The 16,342-nt window shown below is 41.3% G+C and overlaps 1 protein-coding gene across 1 annotated transcript in view; it reads left to right on the forward strand.

The window, feature by feature from the left end:
• nbas (NBAS subunit of NRZ tethering complex) overlaps positions 1–16,342 on the forward strand; it is a 146,667-nt gene that overhangs the window by 92,909 nt on the left and 37,416 nt on the right. The window contains exons 44-47 of the mRNA XM_053886996.1: positions 2,500–2,750; positions 6,505–6,845; positions 9,704–9,931; positions 14,409–14,611. Coding sequence (XP_053742971.1) covers positions 2,500–2,750; positions 6,505–6,845; positions 9,704–9,931; positions 14,409–14,611 — 1,023 coding nt within the window. The remainder of the gene's footprint in view (positions 1–2,499; positions 2,751–6,504; positions 6,846–9,703; positions 9,932–14,408; positions 14,612–16,342) is intronic.

Genomic DNA, 16,342 nt, shown 5'->3' on the forward strand with positions numbered 1-16,342 from the left:
AAGAGCTGTACTGCTGTGACTGCTCCTCCAAGGTTAAAAGATGTTTTTCTCGGGTTCTGAAAATGGGAGGTTATAGGAGTACCGAACTTGCTTACCTCATTCAGACCGTACACCCCAAATGCAAATTCAAGTCCAAGCACGGTTTTCATGGCACAGCTCCTTTATAGTGGCTCACTCATGCATTTTCAATGGCTTGAGGATGTTTCCATTTATAGTTATTGTATTTTTTTCTTCATCTTCAAATTCATATAAATGTTGCCAGGTCACTCACAAGTGTCAAGTTTGAAAACTACTAGAGGATACCTGTATGGTTTAATAGTCAATTAAAAACAAAGAACATGCAGCTAGTGGCCTTGTAAGTGAGACTACTAGGCTGCTCACACTAGAACCACCTGAATATTGCCCTTATAGGCCCCTTTGAGTCAGCCAACAGTCAGCAAGATTGCTAACACAATTGTTTCTGACAGCTTTAAAACCAACAGCATTTATTTGTGGAGTTATGTAAAGGCATTAGTAAACAGTTCCTGATGTTATCTCTGAGGGTCTATCTTGATCGTGTGAGAGTAGCTGATCTCATCAGCCTGTCAGCTGAACACCATCCACAGATGCTCTACAGTTATTAACTCAAAGAGACGTGCTGTTTTCTCTACGCATAAAAAGTTAGCAGTCACTGGCTTTCACAGTGTTTAGTGCTACAAAAAAACGCTGAACTCTGTGGTTCCTTCAGTCATTGAGGCAGTAATGTGATGAAATAATGATACCCCTGACTTTGATTTTCCAGACGTCTGTTCGTAGGTGCCCCTGTTGCAACACTGATTAGTGTAATTTAGATTATTGAGTTCATTGTGCTCCTACGTGGCAGTCGGCGGTTTATTGGCATCTCCTGGTTGCACTGATGGAGAGCCTGGAGGAAGCTGTTTGATGTCGTCCTATTCTGACAGATAAACAGACTTGTGGTGTGGCAAACACTCTCTGAAGACACCCTCAGATTGCTCGGAGACCTTTCTGTGACGACCTTCCTCAGCTTTCAGTTCGCCACGGCTGCCTTTATTGCTTTACTCATTTGACTTTTGTTTGCTGCTCACCCCTCTCTGGTTTTATAATCTCTCCTGCGGTTCCCTTTCACTTGCCCTCTCAATTTCTCCAGACTACTTGCTGCGTTTGGTTTCAGCGAGTGGCCATAACATGGCTTTAGTCGTCAGTGAACATTTAGCTAACAAAGAACTAGATTTACTCTCCCACCTGTCCCTTTCTTTCGTCTTCCAAATGTGTATCTTGAAAACACTCTCTGCCGTCCTTTATGAAATAGTCATTTATTTCAGGGGATGCATCTTTGTTGATGTCCTCACCAATCTGTTTGATATATCTCTGCTCATCTACTTCTAAAGAAATAGCTTTGCAACCATTTTGTTTTCGTGCTGGCCGTCCACCTTCATCGATTTTCTTTTGATTAAGCTTACTTTCATGTCACTTTTATGTGTTTTCAGCCACTGCGGCTGCAAAAACAACTTTCATCATAATCTGTTTCTTGCAGTTTTAGATAACAGAAAAATAAAGTGCCTTAGTTCTTGTCCAAAGTCTGAAGTGGTTCCTTGGCCACTGTTGACGGATTGTTCATTGCCAGGTTATTCTATCTATAAAGCTTGGTTGGGTGTGCTGTTTCAATTTTTAGTTAACTTTATTTTTTTATTAATGCTGCGGCTGTCAAAGTGAGACCACCAGGCTGCTCTCTCCCCAGAACTGCTAAAACCACCTGGATATTGTTCTTATTTAATTGGCTGGCAAACTGAATGAGTCCAAGACTGAACGTTTGTCAATGTAAATACATTGAACAGTTCAAGATAGATTTATCATCTCACTTTCAGTAAGCATATTATTGAGTTATTACCAGATCATAATGTTCAAAATTCCATATTAATTGTATGTCCCTTGTCCGTTTAAACTGTTATATAAAACTCATAGTAATGTAACTGACACATATTGACACACTGTTTGCCAGCTTTAACAATGGCATGGTGAGTATTAACTGCTTGGAGAAATGTAGACAGTGAAAACTGTCTATTCAAGAAAGGATGGACTGAAAAGTCAGCATCTATGCGTTGAATGTTGCAGTCATGCATGTTGCCTGACGGTGGCCCTTTGACTTGTTGAGAACTTTATTTATGGCCCTTTCAGATTTCTGTATGTGTATACCTGAATTAAGCATTTATCAAATTATTATATTAAAGAACTGAACTCAGATGTTGTTTCCAAGTGTCATTGTTCAGTCTATACTAAGTAATTCTTTTGTTGAGCAAGGACTGGCCTCACAAAATGTTCTTTTATGTACTCAACATTGATTTATATTTCCAGGTACTCACAACGCTTGTCCACTATTCACGTATATGATAGAGATTACGCTTATTAGTTAGAGTACAGCCATTATTTCTGCAACAAATGCATTCATGTTCTATAAATAAACTCACTGTGGCTTTCTCTCCTTCCTTCTCTCTCGCCCAGCTTGTCTACAAAAGATATAGAAGCCCGAAGCGTGTCCCTCGGCTTGTTTGACACATTGAAGAGTGACCCCCAGTCGTTCTACAGCCACATGAACAAATATGTTTTGCCCAGTGTGGCGGGAACAGACTTGAACCGCCTGCTCTACTACTATACCCTGCTGGACGCTGCAGGCTGCGAGCTGCACGTCTCAGCAACAATCAAACCAGAGACACACGTCAAACTGCTCAAGAAGCTTCGAGCTGTTGCCAATGGTGAGTCGAATGCATTTGTTGTCCAGCTACTGGGTTTGGGGTGGGTTTAGAAATGGCATGAGGCAAGCTCAACAAAGGTGCCATGTGTCGCATTAATATTTCTATTGTTCCTTTGTCAAATATGGAAATAAAACATTGGCTGTGAGCTTGACTCTAAATGGAGCTGCTATGGGAACAACGAGACAGCCATACTGCCCCTGGTCAGGTCAAGTGTGGGTGGTCTCTTCTTTTTCACCAGTCATGTCTGACTGACATTCGGCTGCTCTCTGATAGACAGGAATTACAATTGAAGATGGTCACTCATATGAATGAGCAATTCATCCAACTGAGGTTTTTGGGCTGTGTGCGTGAACTGGACGACCCATACTAAACTCACTGAAGCACAAAGAGAACACAAAGGGCTGAAACACAAACCGTATTCATTCCAGCAGGTTCCATTTTGACCCTTTGGGTGCCTGAATCTACTCGTTGAAATAGTCCACTTTGATGTCACTATTTCAAAAGGCTGTAGCAGGAAAACTGTTAGAGATGAAGGCATACTGTAACTGAGGAAAATCTTCAGTGTGGCCCCAAGTTTGGGAACATTCTTCCTCATCTCTGAATCAACAATGATGATGATGATAGTGATGAGGGCTGGGTTGCAGTCAAATTCAGATTTCCACTCTTGCTCTATGTAACACAGGCCCATTTGTTCTCCCTTTATTTACGAAATTGTACCCATCCGTCACACACGTTGCTGTCACTGCTCACATGCGTCATACTTTTTTTCGTGTTGGAATTGCTTTTCACCAATATATTCACCAGGGGGAGCTACTCACAGTCAACAGTTTATGACAATGACAAACTCCAAAACCAACATGGCGACTGTGGAAGAAAAATTGATGATATAGCTCTTGCACAAAAGAGGAAAACAGAGGCAGCATTGAAGGAGGCGGGGAGGCAGTTAAATATATGGCTTCGGGAGGACGGAGAAAACAGCCTCCCTTGTCTCCTCGAACCTGAACCGACGGATTTAAAACTTTATATTCTCCAAAACTTTGACAGAAGCACAACCATAAATATTGCTCAGATGGAAGTTACAGAAATCTGCCAGATGCTTGTGTAAAGTAGTGAGTACATCAGGCTTCACGTCCCCCATTGGCTCGTATAAATCCTGAAATGCTGCCTGTTACAATTTTGCAAATATGGCGCCCAAAGGGTTAATTATTAATATGATTTGTCTTGGTTGAAAGAGCATTTATCCCAATGAAACATGATTATTTGTACGACACACTGTGAATTTGGCTTGGTGTCGCATTGCAGCCTCATTTGCCTCCACTAAATCCTGCAGTTTCCCAACTACATTTTTTCTATTTTTGTTCTTCCACTTGTATATGTTCTAACCACTATAATTATTAAACAGACCGGAGTGGTTTGTTAAAATACATTGCAAAACTGTCAAAGAATCAATAGTCTTTCATATTGTATTGACAGCCGCCGTTGCTTTCAAGCAATTCTCAGCGTGAGATTTCATTATGTATAATAAGAATCTGATTACCACCTTGCAGACATGTACTGGGTTTGTTGAGTTCATTGTAGATAAATAAATGTTGTTGATGGCTGTTCCAAAATGTGGCGCAGGTGTAAATTGTCTAAGCATTGATTGGACGGGTTTTTTATTCATGATCCTAAAACCAACGCTTTAAATGAAGTTGATATTTTGTGTTATCGTCATATGACAGAGGGGCTTTCATCAGGACCTATAAAGGCTACATAAGACGATTAATGAATATGAATAATGAATAATGAATAATACAGATTATGAGCCTTAATTTCTGAAATGTATGCAAAATACAGTTTAGATCATGAAATATACATATACATATAAATACAGCCAGTGTGAGAAGTGAAATTGTTGACTCATTTTTAAAATTACTTTTTTAAATATGTGATTTTTCCTCATTTAATAAAATAAAAGTCCAAGTCCATTTGCTTACTAAACACAATTCTATTATCTATTGTCTATTTCATAATAAATAAACAATAACTTTCTCCTGAAATGAATCTTAGAGGTGTTTTTTTTTAGCTGTCTATATATTTACTCTCTCAAAAATGCCTCATTTTAATGATGATATGATTACATTTCCCAGCCAAGAGATGAAAAATAAAGAAATTATTTTCCTCCTCTGACAGGAATCCACACATTTGCAAACGTTGGCAAACGTACAATAATTTCTCTGTGAAGTGAAGATGAAACCGCCTGTAAAATCCTTGTTGCACACATGCTATCTTTTATCTCTGTCTCATCCTCTTTGATCGCTCATTTTTTTCCCCTATGCAGTTTAAGAAATAATGGAAATGAAACCGGCTCTCCTTGGGAAAGACAGAAGGAAGGCTTCCACTTTTGTATTCACGGTCAATCTGCCCGACAGCTCCACATATTAGCATCACAGTTGGACGCTGTTGCTGTGGCACCACCTTGCCAAGGACATTATGTCCAGGTGGCAACGTGTCACCAGTTCTGACTGGAGTGTTTAAAGTTTCTTGTGTGTGGAGGTGGTGTCATTTCCCGTTGAGGTTCACTAAAGATTAGCTGCTTTTACATGCCTCACTTCCTCCCGATCTGTTCCTGTTAACATTACAGCTTTTACCGCTATATAATGCTTTAAATCGCTGTCATATCAGCAGACAGTTTTAAAACAGAGGTGGGCATTTCATTTTCCTAGGGGGCCACTTAATAGGCTGTGACCGTCCTTGGGGGCCGTCACACCATAATCTAGAGGGACAGATGGAAGACTCATAAAACTTTATCTTTTTACTAAAATATTATACAACAAGGAGAATATTGGAGGGAGTAAAATATATTTTTGTATTATGCAGTTTTTCCACATTTTCTTCTCAAAATAGATCATAAAAACAGGCAGATCTTTTGACGTGTGAATTGCGTAGTAGCAAAATCATTTATACAATGATATGAAGAAGGATTTGAGCATATTTTATATCCGGATTGTTTATTTGGAGGGGGAAAAAATGACTGTATTAATGAAATTTCGGGCTCGTAATGTGAAGAAACCGTCCTCCTATTTTCGCTAAAATATTAACGTTGATTTATTGACGCTGCCATACATGCTGTTGATGTAGAAGCAGTTTATGAGTCAATTTGTCTCCAGTAGACGATGATGTCTGTCAGTCCTCCTGAGGGAGGGAATGTTGCTCTGATGTGAAGTGTGAGTGGAGTGGGTGAGGCTGGGGAGAGACATTGGAGGAGCGAGACAGAGAGTACATATGTAAGTGTGTGTAGCTCTCATCTGCAGTTTAAGTGTCCGTCTGGGCCTGTCTGAAAGTATTGTGTGTACATTAACTCTGTGTACTTTTGTGTCTGTGTGTGTGAGGGGGGATCAGGGGCTGCGTTGATAGAACCTTCCCCACTGGCACGACCAGTGTTTAATATTTAAAAGCCCAGACAGGCTGCGGTGTTGCCACAGTAATGCGTCTGTCTGAAAGCACTGAAGACCTAGAGCACACCATTACTGTCAACACACACACACAAGACTGCACACACAAGCAAAAGTCGAGGGTTGACATTCACCAAAACAGTACACCCTGTACACTTCCTCCTGCATGTTCGCACAGAAGCACAGCAGTCACATGTACTATCTGTTCTGTTCTATTTCATTTCAATAATAACGCGGTTGTTTAAGTTTTGTTCTGTGTCATTTGAGTAAGAACAAGCTGTTTACGCAATAACCAGAATCTTAACACTCATTCCTCTCAGGCTTGAACTACCGCAAACTGACGGACGAATCATCAGATCCGCTTCAGTCTCTCGAGCCGATCCTGACCAGTCAGAACGTGCTGTCCATTTCCAAACTGGCCAATCGGCTGCCCATACCTGGTGGCAGTGGGGCAACGGTCTCATCCAGTGCGGTCCATGCGACATGGATGAAGAAGCTGTTTTGGAAGGGAGATGCTCAGCTGCTGAAAAGACTGCCTGAAAGCGATCAAGACTTCTTGCATGCCTACGACACCTGCGCCAAGTTCCTGGAGCGACTGGTTCCTGCCGACGCCGTCGACTTCCTGGACCAGATCACTTTTTCCCAGGATGCTGTCGAGCATGTGAGTGAAAGGAATCACTGTTCCCTGTCCCTCCTCTCCATGCATCATAACATCACTTTATCTACAAACAACTTTTCTTGATTTCCCTATCTGCACTCTCCTCCACACCTCTTCACATTTGTCTTTATGCCCTGACAAATCCCTATATTATCTACTAACGTCATCATCCTCAGTCCATCAACATACTGCAACACAAGACCTGATATAATCCTGCCATCACCACCAAGTTATTTTATTTCATAATACATTGGGTTTCTGATCATGTATTTTTCATAAATTGCTCAAAGTTTTTGCCACCTACAGGAGGCAGGAGAGAGTCTGCGGCATCAAGTCCACAGCCGCTGCAACCAAACATTATTGTCTCATGACATAGACTGAGCAAATCCCATCTCTTCCTCAGTTATCTTCCTCTCTGATGCCTCAGGCTGCTTCCTGATTTCTTTGGCCACCTCTTAAGCCACATTTTAAATATATTACTCTGCTCCAATTTCCGTCACCCCAAAGCACATCCCAGGCTTGATTCATAAAATAAATAATAGAGTTGCACAGGAGAAGTCCGACTCATGACCTCAGTGTCCCGCGGATGACTCCCAGCGTGGCCGCCTCTCATCAGTAGCGTCTTTGTTTTGTGTACTGAGACACTACCTATTCTTCAGACTGTTTCTTTTGTCCGTTGGTCTCATGTGCTCTCTCTTGCTTTCAATTGATCGTGGCGCACCCCTCAGCCAATTAAACTCTCAATTCCCAGCAGGCATTGTTTCCCCACTGTGCTTTGTATCATGCAGATTTCCTCTCTCTGTTTTCATTTGAACTCTGGTTTAACTTGTACGTTTCCTTTCCACTTGAGCTGTCCTCCAATGTTTCCATGCTCTGAAACAAGAGCATCTCCAAATATTGAAGGCTGTTTTTGAAATTGAAACGTAAAAATGATTCACAATAATGGATCTTGTTGAGTCTTATTAATGTGATCATTTGTGTTGGACAATCTATTTTTTTGGTTCCACAAGCCTCCACTTGATAAAACAGTTGGTTATTACTACCTACTGCCTTTCCTGCATTAATATAGCCTGTAAAAACACGTCTGTGCTCTCAGGCTTCCTAGAGTGAGCAGACTAACCTCACCTCACAGCATATTGTGCCCATAGTTATAGGCAGAAGCAACAACTACCACTACAACAATTTACACCGCAACATCTGCTACGACAACAATTACCTTCCATTATGTCGTTGCCACTTCAATAACAATAACAACTGAAGCAGCTGCTATGTGTAACAACTACTAAAACTGCAGAGTCTGCGACTACTTTATGGACAACTAATTACTAAACCTAGTTGAAAAAAAAAAATGACTAATACCACTACTAATGCTTCTTTGCAGGACACATTTATACTTAGTAATAAGGGTGAGTATTGGCATGAACCTCACGGTATGATACGCATCACGATACATGGGTCACAATATGATAAAGCTTGATATCAGAATACTGTGTCATAAGTTTTCTCTATTCTTCATGGTTACCTAAAAGAAGTTGCACAGTATTACTATTACTCACTGGTTTACGCTTAACTTTAATGAGTAAGTCGTATTTTGCTATTAATAATATAATATACAATATTCTTTTTTTCTTGGAAGCACATCAATATTAAGAGAGGAAATATTGATATATTGCAGCACTGGGAATTTGTAAAGAAAAAAACCCAAATCCAAATACACTGTATTAATGTAGTTAACTCTTCATTCTGTACTTCAACTACATTGACATGCAAATCTGTCTGTCACCCTGAATTCTTGTGAACGATTCTGTGTGAATTTTTTTCATTTTAATTTATCTCATGTTAAAGACGTACCGAAAAAACTTTCGTTTTTTTTTTTTTTTTTAATATTCATATAAGTGATAGAGAGTATGTTTTCCCATTGAACACAAGATTTGATGGATCATTTTTGGATCATTATACTCACCCTAGAATTGCTCCAGAGTCCAATAAAGTCCAACCTAAAATGCCTCACCTGACATTTTCTGGTAACTAAAGAATTGCTACACCACTTCCCGCCCCAAGGTGACGTCCCCGACCCTTCCACATGCCTGACCTCAGCGCAGCCATAAGCCCCCAACCAGGAATTAATTTATTTTGCTCAAGGTGAAGTGAAGAGCCAGCAGGTCTGCTGCTTCCTCCCCAGACATATTGATCTGAAAACTCTTCAATGATCCATTGTTGTTCAACCTTCAGGTTATGTTCGAACCTTGCCCAAGGCTTAAACTGACACAACTCACTGCTGGTATGGACGTGAACACACTCATACATGGACACACTTTGACATCAGCTTGTCAGGAGACTCCAGAAAGTGTGCAGCATGTGTCTTGAGTTTTATTGACGCGGAGGTGGAAGCACGACATTGGGTTTTAAGCATCTCCTTGATGCCAAGTTAGTGGGCGATTCTTATCAGCGTCTGAGTGGGTCCACGGTAGGAAGTGAATGTTCTGTCAGCCTACGTGTCTCTCCTCGTGAATGGCTAACAGCTCCCATGAACAGAATCAATTTCACTGCTTTAGTAGCCAGGTTCTGTTCTCTCCACTCTTTTCCTCTCACTCCTGTATAAACCTGTCTCATCACAGATACATCTTCAAGGTGTTTATTCTTTACTGGGTTGTGGGGTGATATTTTAATTCTATTTTTAATAAATAATATGATCCATGTATTAGTTATTTTGTCCCTCACAACTGGCTCCTCATACATTTTGAAATAGCTTTTTTTAACTGCACAATCTCACTGTGTGTAACCTCATGCCCTTTTCTTTCCCTCCCTCTCTTGACATTACCCTCCATTCATCCTTTGTGTCTTATCTCTCGTGTGTTCAGCTCAGTGTCCCGGCGAGGTCAGAGGTGATAAAGCGAGCCAGCAAAGCCCTGCGCCAGCTTGCGGAGAAGAACAGGAAGAGAGGAGGAGGAGATGGAAGCGGGGCACAGGAAGGGCCCGACACTGCAGGGATGACTTTTGATGAGGCTCTCACACATTTGCAGCAGTCCCAAGCCCACCTGGACACCCTGAGCGATGACTTTATTGTGTCACTCAGAGAGAGCCAGCAGGTAGGACCTATCTGCTCATCTGCTCTGTCTCTCAAATCGTGAGATCTACTGTATGGTCTCTCTTTGTAGACCTGATGGATAATTGGTCTCTGCTCCCTATACCCACTTATCACTTGTATTACTGCTACTACTACTACTACTACTACTACTACTACTACTTCTACTTCTACTTTTACTACTACTACTACTACTACAACTACTACTAATAATAATACTAATAGTAGTAAGCGAGATGCCCAAGAAGCATCAACATCTGATGTAGTTGCAAAGTGACGATTAGTTTTTTTTTAGTGTAAGAGTTGTGCTACCTCTGCTACTGCAGGTACATCTACAATTACTACTGCTGCTATTACCACTGCTACTTCTACTACTGCTTGTGCTAGTAGTCTAACTGGTGCTTCTATTAATACTACTACTTTAATTTTCTACTACTCCTGCTATGGCTGCTACTACCACCACTGATGATATTGTTACTATTTCTTCCTAAATACTTTTAATCAGAATGTATTTATAATATTGAGTGTATTGTATCATTCCATATTAACATTATTTGGAACACGATTATTCTAAGGATTAACTATCATACCTGTCAATTCCAAGTGCTAACCAGAGTAATGTAACCTTTGATACCAATGCATCCTTTTCTACTCCTGCTGCTGCAACAGCAACAACAATATCTGTGTTTTATAAAACTATTCTGACCCCTACAATCACTTTGTAGAAGAAATAACTAAGATTGCTTCGTCGCCAACCACCACGCCACCATCGATACTACTTCATCCGACCTATTAATTCTGCTTACACAACAACCATTTCAACACATTTGAAAAGCTGGAATATTTCATCTCAAAGCCCAGGTGGCTGTTAGCTGTGTTGTCGGGTGATGCAGGTCGTTCAGGCCAGACAATTTCATTATCCGTGTTTTCAGAAAGAGGAATATCACAATCTCTGTTTGGAGATAGAGGGAGTGACAAATGCCCCCGTTTATAACACGAGGATTTGTGAAAGGTTAGTCTCATTAACCACCAATGTGAGGTTGAAACAAAATAAGAGAGAAGTCTGTGCTGAGTTCATTTTAAAGGGCATGGGACATGCTTTTAGAAGCTACCAGTTCCCAACATCTTTCTTTGGGTCTCAGCCATAATGTCTGTGTGCCTTATTTCCTGAGTGGATTTCTCATCCTCACTGGACCAGTCAAGGGTATATTATGTAAATCTCTGTGCTGCTGTCTCAAATGAGCCCCACTATATGACCAGATATGCTCCCCTTGCATGCCATTAAGCTAAGTCTCATCTTCATCTGTGAACGTATGTGCATGCAGAATGGTGTGAGGAGAGGGGAGGGTATGGTTTGGTGTTGCTATCTGACCGTGAAATACGTGGATAGTGGTCACTTTCCGACTCCCACTCTGAGTCAGCTAATGATATTTGGCCCTGTGGCCTGTTTCTCCCATGTACATAAAAAGCACCAGCACTTCTGTAATCGTATATCACGGAGATATAACTGCATTTGGTGCAATTACACGAGTTGGACTAAATGACTGTGGGATGGAATTAAACTAGCAATATATGCTAATAGCTATGTTGCAGATTCTGCTCAAAAAGAATCTCAATAACAGATAGAAATGACCACGAACAACAAACCGTCAAAAAAACAGACCAGCGGTATTTTTGATGCCCCTGAAAGCCAACCAATTGCAATAAAGTGGGCGTGGTCAGGGGAGGGGTTTTAGGAAGCCATTTGCCCTGTACTCAAGTCTTGAGATTTATTTAGTACTTGAATGAAAGAAATATATCAGAGTGGTCCACTGGGATCCAAAATCATTTTAAAAGGCCATGCAACGAGCAGACTGATTGTTTTTGGCGAAGGAAATGACTTTAATAGTCTTTTATGAAGCTGCCAAACTAATTAATGTGAGCTTATTTATACAGTCGGTACTCTAAAACAGCTTCTGCTTAACAGTTGATCAACTCTTCCTCCTCCTCTTCTTCCTACTATATCAAATACAACTGCTACTGTACTTTTACTACTACGACAAGAACTACTGTTCATGCTGTTACTACGACTTCTTCCTGTAATGCAACTCAAGGTGTTAATGCTACTGCAGTGACAGCGCCTTCACTTCTGCAACTAGCACTGCCATATTCTGCATTTTAATGGAAGAGTTGCTGTTCTAAATATGCTGTGAAGTGGGATTGAAATTAACTTCTTGTTGATCCAAGACTAGTTCTATTACAACTACTGTGACAGCAATCAAAGTATCTACAACTACTCCTAAACCTTCATGTTAATTTCATTTCTCACATGGACCCCTTAAATTAATTTAAAATACAGATCACTTTAGAGATGCATTGCCATGATGCTCCTGTCCTTGGTCCAGTTGTCTTCATTCTAAGACATTGCCTTTCCCAACAGAAGGAAACACTTTTGAATTTCAGGTGAAACAGGCCGTAAGTAGTGATGGATGAAATCTGGCATGGCTGCTATGGACTGGTTATGGGATAGCCCATCTCTTTCGCCTCCATGATTGAAAACATGACACAGTGTGGCTATTGTTGCTACCCACACTCGCAGTCAAAAAAAACAAATGGGCTGGCTGATTTTTATCCTTGGAGCGGGATCATGACGGGATACACTTAAAGAGGGGTGATAGATGGAAGGAGCCCTGTAGGATCTGTTTGGTTTTACTGTGGTCATTCATCAAGTATACGTGACCAGCTGCTGGGAATAGTCGTGAAAGCCACTGCGGACATCTTGACCTGTGATGAGGACAGAAAATTACACACTGCAGATACATCAAACGGCGCAGAGAAAAGCTGTGCTTGTCTTTTAAAATCATACACTGGTTTTCTCCCTCAGTCAGTTGCCAAAATCCCAGTTATAATGTGCAGAATCAATTGAACGCCTGTGATAGTTTGCGAGTGGTGAACATAGCCATTGTTCTTTTGCATGTTGTTCCAGCATTGTGATTTTCCCAAGTATTTCTCTTCCCTCCTTTGATTTCCTCATTCTTTTGTGCATTAGTTGGCTTTCAGCACACTCCTTTCCAGGTGCATCCAATGTAGTGCGGGGATATTATAAACCCCCTTTCGTGCTCTGCGTCAAAGTTTCCCCTGGAGCATCTCTTGCAACACCTGTTTCAGGAGGCGGCGAGCGTCGCCCATAACCATCTGAGAAACTGTAGAAATACATCATATTGGGCAATTTGTCTTGTCTGAATCCCAAATGCATTCATTCATCTCAACGCGGGACTTTCGCCACGCCTAACTTGTGCTTTAGCGTCTGATCATTTTTTAATAACGACTCCTCTTCATCTGGTGAAAGGACTCCCCACGCAGCCTTGCCGGAATGCGTTTCAGAGGCAAACTTGGCTGAGAGTCACAGTCCGATGAAACGCACGAGCGCTCTAGTCAGTGGAGCCAAAAATAATACTCTCATGAAAACCATCACTTGACTTAAACGGTTCTCTTCACTTTCTTTTCGATATCCTGGCTGTAGCTAATTCAAACATGTGATACTTTATGTGAATAACAACCACTCTTTAGCGTATTTGGAAATGTCGTGTTCAAGCATTATTATTGATGACAACCTCAAACACAGTCCAGTAAGGAAGTGAGACTGACTTTTTGCCAGTGCGTTGAGACATCCGTGGTGACGCCTAGTGAGTCTTCATTGTTACCTGATACTTGGCGATACGAGATACGACGCCATAATCTGAAATTACTCTACCTGGTCTGAAGATTTTGACCAATCATAAGCAAGGGGGCGGGGTTAGAGCCTGGCCAGAACTTGCCAGATTTTTTGTGGATGAGAACCATTGAGAGTCAGCCAGTTTTCCAAGCTTGCCTACATGCCACAAAGAAAGTTAGCTAGGCTTGTATATCTCTCTTATCTCAAGATATAAACTTTTGGTTATACTTAAGATCGGGGAACATATATGACCATAAATAAACTACTTATTGATATGTGTATTAGCAGCATATTACCCTGTAATTAAGTGCTGATAAATGTCTTCTACATCCTGTTATACCTGGAATGGTCACTGAAAGTTAACTCTAAACAACACCATGATGAATGATTATTAGCAGTGAATGAGCATGTAATTATCTTATTCATAGTTGACGTGTTCCCCAATCTTTTGTCTGAGAACTCATAACAAAACAGCCTATGACTAACCTCCAGAATGAGAGTTTCTGAAAAGACAACAGGCTCAAACAAAAGACAAGTCAAGGTGGTCATATCTGCCCTCGGGGCTAACGCCTGCTGAGAACAATCGATACGCTTGAATTGTTCTCGTGATACGCTGTAGCTTTTTCCTCTTCCTCATGTCCTCTGTCACTTTGACGAATCTCTTTCTCTCACAAATACTATTGAGAAACTTTGTTGGCAACTATTTCGACACCTGCTGTTTGTCACTGTCTCGTAAGCGTGGTGACTCCATCAAAATCCATCACTCTTATGTTAATGTGTATTACAGGAGCAGCTGCAGGGTTACAGTCATCTCTACGATTTGTCCCGATCTGAGAGGTCGAAAGTTCACAAGCTGGCAGTCACCATGGCAACTGATGGCCAGCCTCTGGAGTCTATCGAGAAGCTTCTGCGCGTGGCTGTTGGTCCACAGAACATGTCGGTCAAAAAGATTCTTCAATGTGCCGTGGAGAGCGTAGTGGCATCACTAAGGTATGTCCATTTTCCAAAAATGATCTAACCTAAGCTTACCCCTTACCTGTAACCAACATTTAGCTTTTTGTTTCAATTTTTGTTCCCCACTTGGTGGCTTTTTGTTGTTTTCACTATGGTGTCATGCTTCATTCACACTCAAGTCGTGAGTCAGCACACACTTTTTGAACAACACCCCTTAAGCTGCCAAGAAGAAAGCTGATTCTTGCCCCCTGCTGAGACACCGGTTGGCTGCCCCCTGCTACTCTCTCTTCTTCCTTAGCACAATGACTTGTGAGAAATAGATGGCAAATTGCTCAAGCTCAGATGATGTCTGTGATTCCAACTGGCTAGATGTAGAATACGATCTAATAAAGCCATCTGTGTCTGTAATAAATCTGTAGCTTTACAAGGGAGAACACAACAATGGGTGCATGACAACGCAGCATATTCTGACACCATAGGTTGCATGTGATGTAAAAAAAAAAATAGGGCTAGAATTAAGCCACGGGGTCTCCTTTCGCTCTATTTGCTCAATTGTATCATTTGATATGTATAATCCCGTTGCAAGAATCACCACATCTTGTGCTAATCTCGACCCCTCCTTTGGGGACATCACACTGGAGAGTAACCACCTGACTCCATTGAAACACCTATGCATAGACATACAACAAATGAAGGCTGACTTTGGAGTCAACATTGGATGCACAAGTTAACTTACTATAGTCACTGTTTGATGCCCTGCGAGTGAAAATGTGTTGGTTAACGGAGAGGCGTGCGTAATGTGCAAATCAACTTGAGGTTTTCACCAAATATATATTGAAAGTGAGACCATCAAGCTGCTTGTGTACTGACTGTAGTATGTTTGTGAATTGTGTATCTATCATGCCTGTTTTCCAAATATATCTGATGATAATGGGGCGTGTGATGCCTTGTGTTTGATTTCTGAGGCTGGACCGATGGATTTTTACCCTTGAGAATGATGCCCAAACAGAAATACATTTGTGGACAAGCTATTTTACAACTCAAAAGCCTGAACACAAAAGTCAACCGTTTTACTGCATCAGTCCATTTGACAGAATTTGGTCTGTGGTCAGTGAAGTTGCACCACGAACCTTAGTGTTTCGCTCAATTCATTAAAGTGCACTCAGTTAGCTGCGCTTTGCTTGAGAGCTGAAAAATGTTTCACACCTACTCATGTCTCCGGCCGTGTTTATTTCTCACGACTCTTGTCCTTGGGGATATTAACCGAAAAAGATGTCCCTGATGGACACATTCCAACCGCATGCCACATTTCTCAGGAATCACGGAATAATGAGACGGTGTGAAGAATATTTAAGGCCTCTGCCTAGTGTGATGGCACCAGAGCCTTCTGCTGGATCAAAAACCTTTGTGTCTTGCTCAGCATTGTGCTTGCCTCTCGCCCAGCCACTTGAAACTACATTCCTATGATGTGTCAAATTCTACATATCAAATGCAACTTGTGATATCTCTCCTTTTCCAAGCATATGCGATGGATTATGCAAAATATGCAGCATACATTTCTCTGTCTGTATATTTGGCCAGTTTGTGTTCAGCGTGTTGGTGTCGACTGTCAAAACAAATGTGTGAAGTGTTGGATTGAATGTGCAGCAGCTGCCTGTGGGAGTTGAGCACGCCGTGTTTTATTGGTGTCTTCCTGCGCCCTGTCTTCTGAAAAGAAAGAAGAGATGATTACCCCTGACATTTCTGCAGAGGCGATGGATTTTCTGT

Source organism: Synchiropus splendidus, chromosome 15, assembly GCF_027744825.2.
Source record: "Synchiropus splendidus isolate RoL2022-P1 chromosome 15, RoL_Sspl_1.0, whole genome shotgun sequence".
Lineage (NCBI taxonomy): Eukaryota > Metazoa > Chordata > Actinopteri > Syngnathiformes > Callionymidae > Synchiropus > Synchiropus splendidus.